This window comes from Olea europaea, chromosome 12 (genome assembly GCF_002742605.1).
Source record: "Olea europaea var. sylvestris chromosome 12, O_europaea_v1, whole genome shotgun sequence".
In the NCBI taxonomy this organism is placed as follows: domain Eukaryota; kingdom Viridiplantae; phylum Streptophyta; class Magnoliopsida; order Lamiales; family Oleaceae; genus Olea; species Olea europaea.
The window spans coordinates 5107090-5124406 of NC_036248.1; the positions used below are offsets into that span (position 1 = coordinate 5107090).

At 33.1% G+C, this 17317-nt stretch overlaps 2 protein-coding genes across 2 annotated transcripts; both read right to left on the minus strand.

The window, feature by feature from the left end:
• Positions 1 to 1153: 1153 nt before the first annotated feature.
• On the minus strand, positions 1154 to 8489 carry LOC111405318 (adenylate kinase 4-like). The gene is made up of 6 exons (XM_023034144.1): positions 8239 to 8489; positions 3758 to 3903; positions 3548 to 3667; positions 3268 to 3435; positions 2632 to 2721; positions 1154 to 1519 (listed from the first exon to the last, which is right to left on the minus strand). Exons 1-6 carry the CDS (start codon positions 8357 to 8359, stop codon positions 1421 to 1423), a joined length of 744 nt encoding a protein of 247 aa, XP_022889912.1. The 5' UTR covers positions 8360 to 8489; the 3' UTR covers positions 1154 to 1420.
• A 2183-nt stretch (positions 8490 to 10672) lies between these two features.
• On the minus strand, positions 10673 to 14856 carry LOC111405319 (nucleolar protein 56-like). The gene is made up of 8 exons (XM_023034145.1): positions 14550 to 14856; positions 13492 to 13706; positions 13211 to 13368; positions 12805 to 12992; positions 12478 to 12730; positions 12035 to 12183; positions 11805 to 11939; positions 10673 to 11382 (listed from the first exon to the last, which is right to left on the minus strand). Exons 1-8 carry the CDS (start codon positions 14752 to 14754, stop codon positions 11024 to 11026), a joined length of 1662 nt encoding a protein of 553 aa, XP_022889913.1. The 5' UTR covers positions 14755 to 14856; the 3' UTR covers positions 10673 to 11023.
• Between the last annotated feature and the right edge of the window lie 2461 nt (positions 14857 to 17317).

Genomic DNA, 17317 nt, shown 5'->3' on the forward strand with positions numbered 1-17317 from the left:
TATTGAACGTTTCTGAAGTGGGTTTGAGCCCTATTTTTGGAGAAAATGATTTTTTGTAATAATGGTTTTTTAAAGAATGTGTACTTAAAAAGTGAGAAAAAAATTGAATTTACATGTAAAAATATTTTATGGAAGAATACGTAGTAGAAAGTGAATTTTGAAAAAAAAAAAAAAAGGGAAGGGGTACTAAAACAACGGCTTAGTAGAATATTCTATTTTGTGGGACATATTTCATTTGTCTCGGTGGGGAAATAGGATAATTCATTCCAACATTGGTTCCTGTTAATTGTGAACATCAAATCCATCGTGCTTTTAACTGATTTGGATTATACTAATGACTTTTTAGTATTATTAACTAGACAATGTTGGATATTATTAAAAAAAGAGAAAATCGAAGATCCCTCAATGGACTAAGATGCTAGGAGCATGCCTAAGCTTAATAAGTAAAAATTACTTTTAGCATTTCATTTTCATTCACGTTTAACTAATTCAATTTATTTCTCTCGTTAGTAAAAAGTTACTCATAAGCAAACGATTAAAACTTATGTTACTACAAAATGTAAAGAACTTAAGCTCACTTATCTACTCACAAGTAAGCAATTTAAACTTCACCAAACATGCTCGGTTGAATCTAATTTATAACAGGGCACAAAATTTATAGTGAAAGTTCATTGAGATATTGACAAAATTGCAAAAAATGATTAACTTCAACTACCCACTTTAATGATCAGAACAAAGAAAAGTTCAGCGACAAAATTGGTATTTAGAAATTGTTTGAGCCCCATTTTGGGACGAAAAAGATATTTTTTAATAGTTTATTGATGAAACATGTATGATTAATTAAAAAAAAATTTGTATTTACATGTAATTATTTTATTGAAGAATGTATAATTAAAAACACTGTTGAAAAATACACTTTCTTCTAAAGAATGGGGCTCAAACAAGGGCTTAAGTTAGCAATTGTACTATATGTACATAATTATTTAATAATGACATATAAACATGATGTGATAATATATGATTTAATCAAAAAAATTTCAATCAAATTCTTTTTTGACACCTCATCGGAACCAATATGTAAAAGTTGCATTATTCATAAGTAAAAGTTCAGTGACCACTAGTGATTTTAACCCAATATAAACAAACATACAGATACGAGAGCAACCAGCCGTTTATAAAAAATGTAAGCAACTATAATGTTAGCAAACCAATAAATAAAGCCATTGGAAAGCCGCTGTCAACAATTATTTTCTATCTTGTCTAAACATCTCAACACTGGATGTTTTGGGTTAGGTTAGCGACGGCCACAAAACCGTGCTGCTGCTCTTCATCAGGTAATGTCATAATGTAACAGAATACAAGGACCAAAAACCTGAGCTCTAAATATTTAGGTCTAGTAAAAAAAGGGGGAAATCTTTCATCAGGAGAGTGCCTTCTTAACATCTGCCATCACCTCCTGAGGTGGTTTATCTGCTGGAAGGTTTGCCACGATACCCTTCTTATTGTAGTAATCGATTACCTACATTTCAAGGAAAAAAGGAGTAATATTCCTGAAAATCAATGTGAAACTCAATAATCAAAGCCTCAGTCCACAACTATGGCATCGACAAAATAATAAAGAGATACTCATAATCAACGAGAAAATGAAGGGGATTCAGAGATTGATAATTTATTATCAATGCATGAATCAAAGTGACATGATGATTTCTCCCTTCAATATAGGAATAGCATGTAATACCGTTCTTGATAAGTGGTGACTATTTGCCAATATTCAGTGCATATTTTTACTAAGCCTCTGTTTGGTGTAAAGTAAAATCTGCTAAAAATCTCAAGTCGAAGTCAACAATTAATTTAACCAGATATTTCATGAAATCCACAACTTTTCAAATACGCATTTCATCAATTTTTATCAAAGTCATTCCACACGGATAGGACGGAATAGGTTAATCCAATTTTTGATGCAGAAAAGTGGTCACCTTGCTTAAAATTGACTGGTAGACGTGTCGTTATAATTCAGGTTTAGCTACCTGCAAATATTTCTATTCACAGTTTGTATAACAAGTTCAATTTTGGTGAAGCATTTATTATGAATCAGCATTGCCACGGTGATTGTCTTCATTGACAGTCGGCTGTGGGTCTCATTTTTGTCAGTTCATAGGGGCCTTGTAGACAAACCGTGAACCAACTAGGTTCTAGAAAAGGACATGTTTCACATTCAAGTTAAAAATATCTATAACTAGCATGTTTCTTGGAACAGGGATAACATCAGTGGATGTAGGATGGAAGAAGAAAGAGGAAGAGGGAAGTAGAGCACAGCGGTACTTAACCACATGTGGAGGTAAAACTCCTAGCCAACTTCTCTTCCCCCCTAATTGGAAAATTTTGGGAGGTCAAAAATCAGACATAAACGAAATTAACTTTGATCTAAGCTGATAACGTGTAACAGAAGGGCATAATAGTAATAAATACAAGAGTAACAGAATAAGAAAAATATTGGCAACTTCATTTTTCCAGCTTTAGTCTTGAAAAGAAACTTCCCCAGTGTAAATCATGATTCCTCCTGGGGCGGGTGCGAGAGGCCAATGCAGAAGGGAAAAAATACCAAGAATATCACAAAAAAGAACAGCATACCGGTTCAGTCTGCTTATGGAAAGCTTCCAGCCTTGACTTGAGAACAGCTGCAGTGTCATCTTTACGTTGAATTAAAGGCTCCCCAGTGACCTTCACAAAGATATTCAGACAAAATCAGCTGCAGTTGTACTAGGGTTGATCCTTACCACATAAAGCAGCAAAACACCATCACATGCAATGAGGCGACAAGTCCCAGCTATATAAAGGTGAATTTAGCTCTACAAAAACACAACTTATGGTCATTTGTGTTTAATTGGAGAGAAAACAGAGGAGATAATATAAAATTTCCTTTCCTTTCCACATTCATCTCGTCTTTTATTCTTCTAACCAAACAAAGAAAATAGGTTATGAGAGGAAATTTCAAAAATTTCTTCACTAGGTCTGTCCTAGTTTCTCTCATTTCAGTTTCTTCCCAATTTGCTTTCTTACCCAAACAGGAGAAGGTAAAATTTCAACTACATTGTTATGTGCATGTCTCTGCTCTCTCAGTTCTAATTAATTTCAAACAAAGCATTGATAATTACACCCTTGTGGGATCAGAAAAAGAGGCTAAATGCAACATCATATCTACAACAGGTAGTAAGAATTTTACATTTGCATAACAAGAGAAAGAAAACATAAGTAAAATGGTATTACATCATCAACCCCAGGTACTTTAGGAGGTGCAAACTTCATGTGGTAGGTGCGACCACTGGATGGGTGGATCCAGCGACCAGTAATCCTCTCTTCCAAGATTGCATCATCAATTGCAAAGTTAAGAACCTTATCGACTTTAGCACCGCGTTTTTCAAGCATCTCATCAAGCTGATACAAAGAAACAAAACCATATTTTAGACCACTATATGGAGATACCGTTGTAAATAAAAATTATATCACAAAACAAATGAACATCCAGATACCATGTAAAAGTAACAACCTTTTGTGCTTGGACCACTGTTCTCGGAAATCCATCAAGAATGAAACCTTTTTGGCAGGAAGGCTTTTTCAAAGCTTCATCAATTATCCCAACCACCAAGTCATCGGAAACAAGTTCACCCTGAGAAACCATGACAAGCACGTAATTTTTATTCAGCAAAAAACAGGTGTTATCCTGCAGGTTTTAGGCAATCATAAAGATGGTAAGCACCTTGTCCATGTCTTCCTTAGCCTTGATCCCAAGGGGTGATTTGGCAGCAACAGCAGTTCTCAACATATCACCAGTAGCCAAGTGGCACAAGCAATACTCATCCTTAATTATTGGTGACTGAGTACCTTTCCCTGATCCTGGCGGGCCTGAAAAGCAGATTACATAAAGTTGCTCAGTGCGTGACAAACAACTTCAAAATTTTATGCTCCAACTTCACAGTTTGCTAAGAAACAACTCTTAAAACAAATGGATGAAATGACCATAATGCATGGTCCCTTGCCAATTATATTGTTGACCGTTTAATGTTAATAATATATAAAACACCAAGAGCTTGGTCCCTTTATATAATTGTATATACACAAATACTACAAAGTATTAGTTGAAAGTGACTTGGAGAATAATCCCCTCTCAGCTTAAAAGTTAAAATTGGCATGAAATTAAATCATTAAAGGACCAATAGAACCTCCTTAAATGAATAATGAATAATTCAACACCACTAGGAACTTGTCTCCCCAAAAATTCACTTATAAGCCCGCAATAGCATGGCTCATATTGAGAAAGAAAATAAACTGAAGTGCTGACTATGTTGCAAGGACACGAACAAGACAATGTGTGATTTTTTAGAAACGTAATACACATACACATCGGTGACGGGATAATTTAATCCTTTAAAATTGTAAATTAATACATAATATCTTTCTATTTATACTTCTAATTTTTTTTAAAAATCAATTCTTTTCTTATTTTTGATTTTTGTTCATGAAATCATTCAAATTGGCTAAGTAGCTATTTGTTATAAAAAAAAATAAAAATAACTGCAAATTAATCTAGATATTACACTACCGCCTACCGGGTTGGAAAAAATACATATAGGACATGACATGACACATGTCGGACACGCAGCACCAGTAGGAGTGTCCATGCATTATAGTGTGCTAAGACTCCTCGTTTCTTGGACCCGCATTTCCCCCCGTTCATTTTCTTCCTAATGCTGCTACAAAATTAACTGAGGCACTATCTTAAAAAAAAATTAAAAACTTCTAAACTATTGACACTCGTAACCCTGAGAAAATTAGAAATAAGGTGCCTCTAGAGCTGAAAAAATAGCTTTTGGTTAAGACTGAAACTAGACTAATGAATCAAATTGAGACTTAGTTGGGGACATAGAAACGGGGCAATGTAATATGACTCCATGGAAATGTAGACGAAAAAAAAAAATAGCCTCCCTCACACTTTTAGGACTATTCTATCCCCCCCCCCCCCCCCCCACACACACATGGGTGTTGCGGTGTCAAGTTAGATTTTCGCCCAACACCCATAAGACTGGCAAGTTAGCTCAATTTATTTAAAAATAGACTCTGTTAATATTGATAAGTTTTACTTGTAGAACACATATTTATATATATATCTTCAAAACCTCGTCTTTCTTTCTATTTCTCCGCTCCCCAACCCAGTGGTGGGTTTCCCACAAATCTATATGTCTAGAAATTAGCATATACAAAGGGTTAAATCTGTAGCTGAAATGCTGTGGATTAGCATGTGCACAATAAATCCAACAATCTGCTTACCAAGACCCATACGTTCATTTATAGTAATTAGAAAATAAATCCTAAAACTTCCCCTCCCCCAATATTTTGGGTTTCCCATAAGTCATTAATTGTCGGGTTTATTAATTAAAATCTGTTTGAGCCTCATTTTTGGTGTAAAATGTATTTTGGAACAGTAAATTGATGGAGAATGTGATTAAAAAATGAGGAAAAGTTTTAGGGTTGCCCATAATATTATCTTAACATATTATTTTAGGGAATAATGTATGGTTGAAAAGAAGAGCCACAAAAATGCATTTTGAAAATAATGAAATCAAACAAGGGTCTCTAATAGAAAAATTGATGATTTGTTGTACTACGCAAGTCAAGAGCAAAAAGCCAAGTGTCGTGAAGCACTTGAAGAGATTAAGTCTAAGAAGTTAGAGAATGCATTGAATAAAGCTAAGTTGAGGGAAGATGTAGTTATATCTATGTCTACACGTGAGGAAGAAGAGGAAGAAATTTCAATCATTGAAGGGGTAAGGAAAAGGCCTATACATGTGGGTCCCATGGATAACTTTTCAAAGCCAATTAAGGTTGATGATGCTTCTATGTCTGCAAGTAAGAAAATGAAACAACAAAATATCAATGATGCAATTGCTAAGAAAAGGTTACTAGAAGTTCATCAATATTTGGCTACGAAGGCGGAATTCCTTTTAATGCCATTGGTAACGATAGTTTTAAAAAATTTGTTGAAGCTCTTGGTCAATATGGTCCGGGTTACACCCCTCCTTCACAATACCAATTAAGGGAGCCACTTTTGAAGGGAGAGGTGGAGAGAATAAAAGAAACTCTTAAGAAGCAAGAAGAAGAATGGAAAAATAATGGGTGCTCTATTATGACCGATGCTTGGAGTGATAGCAAAAGAAGAAGTATCATGAATTTGTGTGTGAATTGTAAATTGGGAACCACATTTCTTTCTTCAAAGGAAACTAATGATGATGCTCACACCGGTGAATACATCTTTGAATATGTCAATGAATGTATTAAAGAGGTTGGAGAGGAAAATGTGGTTCAAATTGTAACCGACAATGCTTCCAATAACATGGCCGCCGCGAATTTGTTATCAATGCAAAGGCCTAACATCTTTTGGACATCTTGTGCTACTCATACCTTGAACCTTATGCTCGAGGGAATCTCTAAACTTCCTAGCTTCAAAGGAGTGATTAGGAAGGCAAAATCATTTACTATTTTCATCTATGCACATCATAAGACTTTGGCACTAATGAGGAAGTTTACAAAAAGGGAGATAGTTCGGCCGGGAGTCACTAGATTTGCTACATCTTTCTTAACATTACAAAGTTTGCTCGATAAAAAACAGGAGTTGAGAAATACGATGACTAGCAATGAATGGGATAATACGAAATGGTCTAAGAGCAAAAAGGGAAAAGAGGCCTTTAATATTGTTGTTCCCAATGATTTTTGTATCTTGATAGACTTGTGTTTGAGAGTGTTTACTCCATTAGTGAAAGTTCTTAAACTAGTTGATGGAGAGGAGAAACCTTCAATGGGATTTGTTTATGGAGAGCTACTAAAGGCAAAGAATCACATTATAAAGACGTTGAAGAGGGAAAGTGACTATATGCCAATCTTGAACATTATTGATGTAAAGGGCAAGGATCGAATTGATAACCCACTTCACACAACAGCTTATCTTTTGAATCCGTTTTACTTCTTCAAGAATCCAAAAATCAAAGATAATCTATTGATAACTAATAATGTAATTCTTTGTGTTGAAAAGTTCTTTTCCGATGCTCAAATGCAACATCGTGTGATAAATGTTGAGTTGCAAAGATACACTCAAAAAGAAGGTGCATTTGGAAGAAAACTAGCAGCATGTGGATGTGAGAACAATATTTCAAGTTACAATCCGGGTATGCTATTATTATTATTCTTTTTCTTGTTAACATACCTTATGTACATATTATAATATTTTTATCTCTTCCTTTTGCATTTACTAGTTACTTGGTGGGACTTTTATGGCAATGAAACACCAAACTTGAAATTAATGGCAAAGAGGATCCTTGGTTTGACTACTAGTTCATCCGGTTGTGAGAGAAATTGGAGTGTCTTTGAAGGGATAAGTACTAATTAAATAATTACGTTGATGGGACTTTTATGGCAATGAAACAAAAAAAAGAGGAAGGATAAATTAGAAACTTTATTAGCAAGTGATGCTAGTAATGCACAATCTTGTATTGTTGATGGTTGTGATGATGAGGAGGAAGTTGACAATATATTACCATCTACAAGAGGTAATAGAAATTTTCAAGTCGAAATAAGGGAGCCCGATGAAGATGATTTCGTATCGGATGACACTGAAGATGACTTGAATGAAGAGGAGATTAAATTAGAATCTGATAAAGAGCTAGACAAGATTTAGAATTTTTTTTGTCAATATTCTTGTTTAATCGAATCGTAGGAATTGATTATCAAGTAGCTGTAGTATTTATGATTTTGAGCAAATATTTTTGTTGAAAATTTGAAAAATATATATAAATTTGAAGTAATTGTCTTATTGTAGTATTTATAATTTGAGTAATTTTATTATTTTTTTAATTCGAAGAATATGCATAAAAATTCAAAGAATACATTATTTTATTTAGTTATTAGTTTAAAATATTAAAAATTGGCAAATCGCATAATAACGTATATGCTTCCCATAAGCACGCATATTCTTATAATGCTTGATGCTCGAGCGAAACTCATTGCAACGCATTACCCATTTTAAAACCTTGATCAAAACAAGAAAACGCATACATCATTTATCATAATTAGCAAATAAACCCTAAAACTCTGCTCTCTACATTCCAGAACCCCAAAATTAAATCAAACTAGACGCCCAAAAAAAAAACGCAGAGCGTCGAAACGTAAAAGATAAAATCGTGTACCGACCGACGAGGATGACGCGTTTGTCCGGTTTTGATGAGCACTTCATGCGGCGGAGGAGCTCCGTCATTAGATCCACCGACGGCACATCCTCCAAACTCAGTGAAGATGACGCTGCACTCGCCATTCTTGTAGATCTCTCTGGCAGTGTGGGTTTCTGTGCGTGGAACAGAGAGAGAATATGTGTTTACGTTTGGGTTAATCGTAGGATATAATTCTTTGCTTGTGTTGGGAACTCGGAACTTCCAACGCTTGAAATTCAAGCAAGTAGCAGGTTTACTGAAATGACGTATATGCCCTTGTTACATGGTCTCAATTTTCAATGATGGATTTTTCCGTCGATAAGCCCAGTTGTCCAAACCCAAAGCACTGCACGTTTTGAACCCAATCAAATAACCCCAACTTTTGCCTCCATTTGATACCCAATCTTATAAGAATAAAAATAAATTTTTTACGGAATTCTAAGAAGAGAAAGAAGATTAAATATAGTGATTTGAAGTGATGGATAACGATCATATTTCTCATTTTTTGATCAAAAAATGGGAAACAACGGGGCCTAAATATTTTGCCCCTGTTTATGATAATTAAAATCATATTTTCAAATTTTTAAAAGTTGATGAAATATATGATTGAAAAATGTGAATCATATGAAATATAAAGTTAAAATAATTGTTGATTTTAGCTTAAAATAAAATTTAGATTTTAATTTCTACCAAACATGAGTTTCATTTTAGAGTAATGCTATTTAAAATCATTTGTGCTAATCAACGGAATTGATATTCAAATGTCATTACTTGATATATCACATGGAAAGTAGGGATATGAATTTCATTTAAAATAAAGTTACGCTATCTAATGTCAATTTTAGATTTAATTAACACTAAATAATAAGAAAAAGGTTCAGTTTCAGCTTCATGTTTTGGGAAAATATGTTTTGTAATGATGATTTTTTAAGAATGTGTGATTAGAAAAGAAGGAAGAATGTTGGATATATATGTAAAATTGTGTTATTAAGAGAAAGTGATTAAAAATGAGTTTGTAGAAAGGGGCTCAAACATGGGGTAATTTAATTTGTTGTATTCTTAGATTTAAATTGAGCATATCACTAAATGTCAACTAGACTATTGTTGTAGGATCATCGATACTAAATAACATTATTCTTAAAAGCAATAAATAAATTTATTATTCATCATCGATCTGTGTGATAGTTATTGTCCCATTTTCCATTGTTAGAAAACATATTCAAAGCTCAAAAGAAAATGTAGCAAACTAGCAATGACTCCACTGCAACATATACCATGATCGTTTAGATTTTTCCCCCGTTTGACCCCCATTTTTGAAAATAAAAATGGATGAAATAGTGTCTTTTGAAAAATGAACGGTTGAAAAAGAAGGAAAAAAGTTCGATTTACGTATAATATTATTTTATGAAAGATTGTGTGATTGAAAATAAGAAATTAAAAAATATAATGTAATAAAATTTAATGTAATGGATTCAAACAGAGGCAACATTACTCTTAAAATTATTAAAAACACCTAAACTTGTGAGATAATATCAGCAATGTCACATGACATTATTCTTTATTCTGTTCTCTGGGTCGATCAACTGTCATTCAGCCCTAACGGAAAAAAGTCACGTCCAAGTGCTATATATAACCTTTGTTTGAGCCCCATTTTTTCCCGTTCTTTCTCACTATTTCTTCTATAATACTCATTTTCAATCTCACGTTCTTCATTAAAAATTAATGGAGCTCAAAGAGAGCCATATAGCTTTCTTTCTTTTAATTTTCATTCGACTTTGAGTAATTAAATCACTCCTATTTCTCAGAATGTGTCCCCCTTAAATACGGACTTTCCATTCTTTCGTTTGAAGTTCAGCCTTTTCCGTTCTGCAGTTTAAAGTTCGGTTTACACCAACGGTGTAAAGTCTTTAAAAAGAAAATCTCTTTTACGCAGTTGCAAACCATAGACAGTAGGGAAGCAAAATTGTTTCAAGGAAAACAAAATGAAATCATTAGGCTCGGATTTTTATTTTTTGTTAGAGTAATATGTAAGTTCGATTTATTTTTCTGTCTGCAATGCACAAGTGTCATAGGCCACAACAGAGAGCTGGGCACCAATCGGCCATTGAGGAACCATATAGAAATTTGAAATAGCCAGTCCAGTCCAGGCTTGCAAGTATGGTCGGACTTGGGCGTCTGCAAGTGGCCCGGATAGCTGATTGACACCATTACTTCAGCAGTATTCCATACTTCTTAACATATTTCCTGACGAGTCTCAGAAGTAAGTTGATAAATGAACTATCTGAGGTCATTCCACAAGAATCCCTGCCAAAAACGTTGTATGGAAAGACATACACAGGCCGAAACGCAAACATATACACATAAATAAACAAAAGAAAAAAGACCCTGGAACAAAAAAATAGTGAACAATCTGGAAAGAAAGTTAATTTAGAGAAGTGAGATGAATTTCAAAGAAAAATTTCAGTCACACGGGAAATGCTTTTGATTGCAATTATCTTGCAATGGGTGCATGCATTTACCAACAGCATTAACACTGGAACATAAAACGACTATAAATAGATATTTGATAGGCCCCCGAAACCATTTGTGTTCACATTAGGAGGGGGACTAAATTGATTTTTCACATATCATAGCACACATTAGCCTACGGACCACACACCCCATGCCTCGAATTCCAAACCTACAAATCCGACCGATCCAGATAACAACTACTGGATTTCAAAAAACAATCTCCTTACCAGTGTTCATTCACTGTCTTCATTTCTCGATCACTTTTTCTTCTTCTTTTTACCTTCCCTTGCAGCTAGATCCTCAGTGTTTTCATCCTTACTCTTGTTCTTCTTCTTCTTCTTGACTGTTCCATCTTCAGCATTAAATCCATTTGTACCATTTACATTTTCTGTAGGTTCATTCTTTTCCTCATCTGCCTCTTGTGCCAATTTTCGCTTCTCCTTTTTCTTCTTCTTTTCACTTTTAGGTTCTTCAGGAGCATCTCCATTAGAAACAGCTGCTGGATTATCCTCAGTCATCGATTCAACATCCTCCTTCACTCCAGTTTTGGATTTCTTTTTCTTGCCTTTTTTCACAGAAGGTCCATTAGCGGGTTCATCTACATTCACTTCTGTATCTGAAAACATAATAATAGAGAATAAGCATACTGTGCATAGCCTGCATCCTGATTAATGACGTACTACAATAAGAATTAATAGAGAAAAATCAAGATGAATCCCAAATGGAAGGCAAATTGAAACAAGCAGATGCATATATCTATGCAAAATGCTATGTATATCAGAACTTTCATGTCTTTCATTTTTTCCAATCCGGAAAATCAGCACTTACTCAGCTGCAACAGAATATCTGATTAAACTTAACAAAGTAAATGAAACATAGTAATTAAGAATTCGGTGAATCTGAATCGCAGGATCATCAGATAAAGCATATAAAACCATCTGAAATTTAAAGATCTGGATATTTATTTAGAGATAGTTCTTCAATATTATTTTGTAATTTTCAGAAATGAGATTGTATATGGAAGCATATAAGGCCTACCTTTGCTCTCAACAGTTTCAATAGCTGATTTCATCACATCTAGGTTTTTACGAGGAGCAACCCCTTTATCGTAGAAGTCTAGACGCTCCTCAACTTGTTCACGGAGCTTTTCTCCAAAAGCAGTAGTATTTTTCTCTGCACCAGCGAGAGATCAGAATACATTAACAATTTGTTGCGAGTGCAAGATGAAATAACTAACTATTGTCTTTTCTAAATGAGTATGAACTCGCCTAAGAAACAGTCAGTGCGAGAAGCAATAGAGCACTTGTTTGCAAGATAACGAGCCATCCGGCCTTTGTTCCGAGTAGAAGCACGGCCAATGAAGGAGGAATGGAATATAAGACCATATTTTGGAGTGTTCCCACGGGTTTTCAGTGCCCTGACCACAGAATAACATAAGCGGAGGAACCAAAACTATTAAAGCAAAAAACACGAGTTTCCAGCGTTCCCATGGGTTTGCATATTGCTCATAATCTTTTCCACATTGCTTTTAATCCACATCAAAATTATTAAAGCAAAAACAGCCAAGCATGACAAGGCTATCTGGCTTTCATTACAAACAGCAATTCTGATTCTTATCACAGAGAGATAATTTTGTATTATTTAAATTCGATATTTCATCTGCAAAACCTCAAGTTCAAATTCACAAAGGCATGCTGTACAAATATAATACCTAAAGAGGGCCTTCTCAGCACCAAGGATCTGAAGAGTTGAAGAAGGACACTTTGCCAAGTTTGTGAGACTGCCAGCATGAGAAATCAATCGAGCACCAACGACTTCACCAATCAGTGCAGCCAAATTAGGTGCTATGTCATTCATTTTGGCAACAAGATAATCATAGAGCTTTTTCCTATACTCCGCAAGATCCATTACTCTCTGGGCAAATTGCTTGACATTAATCAAGTCAATTGGAGACAAATCCTGTCCTGAGAAAGTAAGGAATGCCAGGTCAATTATAATAACATGCATTTATTTCTCGGAAAAACATAAGAGCTTGTACCCATGGATGCTTTGGCAGCTTCTATAATTTCCTTTGCTTTATCTTCATCCCCAACTATGTCAGTTAAGCCTGATAAATGGTCTTCAGACAACTGAGATTTATCTTCCACATATTTTGCAACTTTGGCATACAGATAATTGTCATTAACAATCTTCGCCAATTCAGGGAAGTGCCAAGAGTACCATTCTCTGCATGATCAGAAGTAACAGAAACCATGATTCGTAGAGCTAAACTCATATAAACATGCTAATATGAGTGTTTATTTTTGTGCATTAAAAATTGAAGGATTACAATGAAAAGGTCTAACCAGTACATAGCCATTTTGCATAAAGAGAGAGTAAAACCAAAAGTCAGAAGTTTTCCATGTGGCACGGAAAGGAGAGTAGCAAGTGACACACACACTAACCTGACTCTCATGGAAAAGGAGTTGATGTCTTTGTCGAGAGTATCAAGAAGAAAGATAGCCTGAATAACCATATTGTCTACACGGTTCACATTGAACTTGACCTTTGCTCTGCTATAGCTGTGACCAAGACCAAGTTGTGCTTTCTCTAAATCACCAGGCTATTTTTATTTTAATTTTTTGGAGGGAAAGAATGAGTAAACAAATAAACCAAAGGAGCTATCTCAGAAAGAAAATCTACAAGCATTATTAATTTTAAGACAAAAGATTGAGAAGTTGCAAACCTTTAGGTTTTCAATGAACCTATCAAAATGCAAGCGCACGCCTCGAAGAAGCTCGAGGACAAATTCATTGCTTTGGCAAGGAATTTTAGTTACTTCACAAATATGTGACCCAAGTTTAGGCTCTGCCACTCCTAAGCTGAATTTAGGCTTCTTCCCTTCCTTAACTTTTGGGAGAGTAAGCTCCAAAAAGCTTCTCAGCTCATCAGTCATTTGCCCTAAAACCCACATCATTAGAGACAGCATTCACACAGAAACTACACAAAAGATAAGCAACACATCCATGAAATGATTAATCAAATCGTAAAATATTACGTCCTGTTAATCATCAAATATAAAAAATCATAACAAATAGCAAATACTCACAGTTGCGAGCCTCAAGGTGTGGCAAGAGATAGTACTTGCCAGCATATTTAAGTAGAAGAATGAAGCTGTACTCTTTTTACCTTTTTTTTTTCACAGTGACAATGCCTTAGTGCCAAATTTCGCCTTCTTAAAACACTGCAAACTCCTATTCAGCCCCTGTTTGACAACCATTCTTTCAAAACATTTTTTTTGTACTCATTTTCAAACACACATTATCAAAATAAAATATCCTTCAAATAAATCCAAAACTGTTTCTTACTTTTTTTTAACCACACATTCTCCAAAAATTCAATATTTAAAAACTAAATCATCCGGAAAAATGGTTGTCAAACAGGGGCTCAACTTCTTCTCGATTTTTCTCCCTTTATATTTTCCGTTTCTTTATATGATTTGTGATGGGATGAACCAAATGGGAGAACCTAAAAAATATTTAGAAATTAACAAATCTAACAATTGAACCTCATTGACTAAAGCTACTTTGCTCCACACCCACCACTCGCAAAGGAGGCTTGCATTTTTCTTCTTTCAACTCTCGCTATCATTTTCTTCACATGCAGTGACAGATATACATGTACTCCTAAAATAAACACCAAACTCTAGAAACTATATGAAGGTAGTGCTTTTGAAGCACAACAAACCATGCGTTTTTAACACTGAACGTCAGAATCAACAAGTAAATGCCTTCTTTTGTTTACCTTCAGAGACGGCATTGCATTGATTGAGAGCATCAAGGGCGGACTCAAAGGGACTAAAGGCAGCTAACTTAACCACTTTTCCGAACCGGTTCAGGTCCGACACGGACCCCCGAACCGCCTCCGTATTCTGCCCAATTTCATCGAGTCCGTGAGCAATAAACAGACTGTAACCCGACGCCGACTCGTACAGTATGTACAGCGCCATTACTAGCTCTCACAACTCCTCTATCTCAGTATATGCGTAAGTAGGTTTTGGTAGTGGGGAGAGAAGGAGGAAGAGGAAGAGGAAGAGGGCCAAGTCTTTTAAGGCGAGGGTTTATGAATTAGGGTTTTCTATATTTATGTATATATATAGTACCATTTAATACAATTTATATTTAATTATATCCTCATATATTTAGCCTCAATTTGCACCCATTATTTTATAGCATTGTTTTTTTTAGAATACTATTTTCAATTACAAATTTTTCATTAAAATAATATTTCATACAAATCAAAAAAAAAAATTTAATCACATATTCTCCATTAATTTACTGTTCTATAATATATTTTTCAAAATTAAAAAGGCTCAAACATACCCTAAATACAATACCATTTAATATAATTTAGGCCTCGTTTGGTAGCCATTTTTTTCAAAATGCATTTTTCTCTCTTCTTTTCAACCACACATTCTTTATTAAAATAATATTATACGTAAATCAAAAACTTTTCTTTATTTTTCAACCACACATTTTTCATCAATTTATTATTTTAAAATATATTTTTACATAAAAATGACTAGCGAACACTCCCTTAACTTCATTTAATATCTATTTAAGTGTAATACTTATTGTTTAATATTAGAGTACTTAGAATTTCATATTAACCAAATTAAGTTTAATTACTTAAATTACATAATTTAAATTAGGTTTATTACTTAAAATCGAATCTCTCATGTATCGATGTAATTTTATTATAATTATGTAATATAATAAATTAAATGTTGCATTAATATAATGGTTGATTAATTACAATATAAAATAATACGTATTATAGTTTTAATATAATTAGGAAAATTCTACATGTACGTAATTTTGCACATAATGATGTCCATAATGTAATGTGGCAATCATTCGATTGTTGATGTACAAGTGCGAGATTTGAATTAAATATTGGATCTAGTGCCACATGTAATTATGGACACCATTATGTAAACAATTATATATATGTAGCACTTCCTATATAATTATATATGTAGACAAGCTTCGATTTTAAGTGATTAAACTTAATTTAATTAATATAAAATTATGAGTACTTCAATATGAAAAATGAACTCAAAAGGAAACTACATAAAGTTAAATTTTAATTAATATAACGTTAATGCCCTCTTTAATATATTATAATATTATTTCATATATATGTATATATGTATATTATTTATTATTTATATACGTGAACTTTACTTAAAATCAATGTTCATTTCCTTATATAGCCCTTGTTTGAGCCTCGTTCTTTTCAAAAAATATATTTTTAAATAGTATTTTGACATTGTTTTAATCACACATTTTTTAATAAAATAATAATAAACCCAAATCCAAAACTTTTACTTATTTTTAACCACACATTTTCCATCAATACATTATTCAAAAATTCATTTTTTCCCAAAAATGGGCTCGAACAAGGCCATAATTATATTACAATTACAATATGTATAAAAATAAAATGAGAAAATAGATGAGAAATGTTCAAGTTACCATTTTATACTTATAACATTGTCAACGTTTTGGATCAAAGATTATAAATTGAACCTTTAATTAATGTAATAGATAATATGACTATTTACAAATGATAATAAATTGAAAATAAAAAACTGTTTAAATATGATCAGCAATCAAGAGGGACTGAGTTGAAAATGAGAGAAATTATAAACCATTCTTAAAAAAAACATACTAATTACTCCTAATAATTAGGAGTTACCATTTCCATATTTGCATCTATCTACTAAATACAAGTTTCGCATCTCAATTACACATTTTTTACTAAAATCAAATTTTAAAAACTAACATTATGTGTTCTAAAAAATAATTAACATAGTATTGGGTATTTTTTTTATCCTTTCATTTGTGTTAATCCCATTAAAAATAATAATAATAATAAACTTTTTTTTTAAGATTTTTCACTTCTATATCTGTTTTGAATGTAACTTTGATTTTAAATTTGAAATGAATGCTATGGATTAATATGACGAGTATGAATAGTATGTAATTTTTTTTATCTAAAGGTGTTTAGAAAATATACTTTTTTTTTCTTTTTAAGGTAAAAAAATTTTACATTATGGACAAAATGAGTAATTTTTTTATTTTGAAAGTCATTTATGTACCCTTAGTTTACTTATAAGTAAACATTTTAAACTAAGTCAAATCTACATCTCTTAATTCTATTTTTCTTTGTATTTGCTTAACCACAAAGCTGGTCAATGTCATTGTAATGATTGAAAATAAGAACCAATGTCTAGTATAAACAAATAAGTAAATAAAATATTACAATTCAGTTTATTCAATGTTTTTACATTATGAACATAATTTCATAAAATTTTTATTCATATATATAGTATTTGTATGGTAGGGATTTTGTTAATTGATTTTTTGACCGTATAGATAAAGTGGATCCTACATGTGAGAGAAAAATTCAAAAATAACGGTTGAAAATAGTGAAATAACGATCAAAATTTTGATTTTAATTGGATTAAAATCTCTACCAAACATGCTCATATTCTCTAACAATTTTAA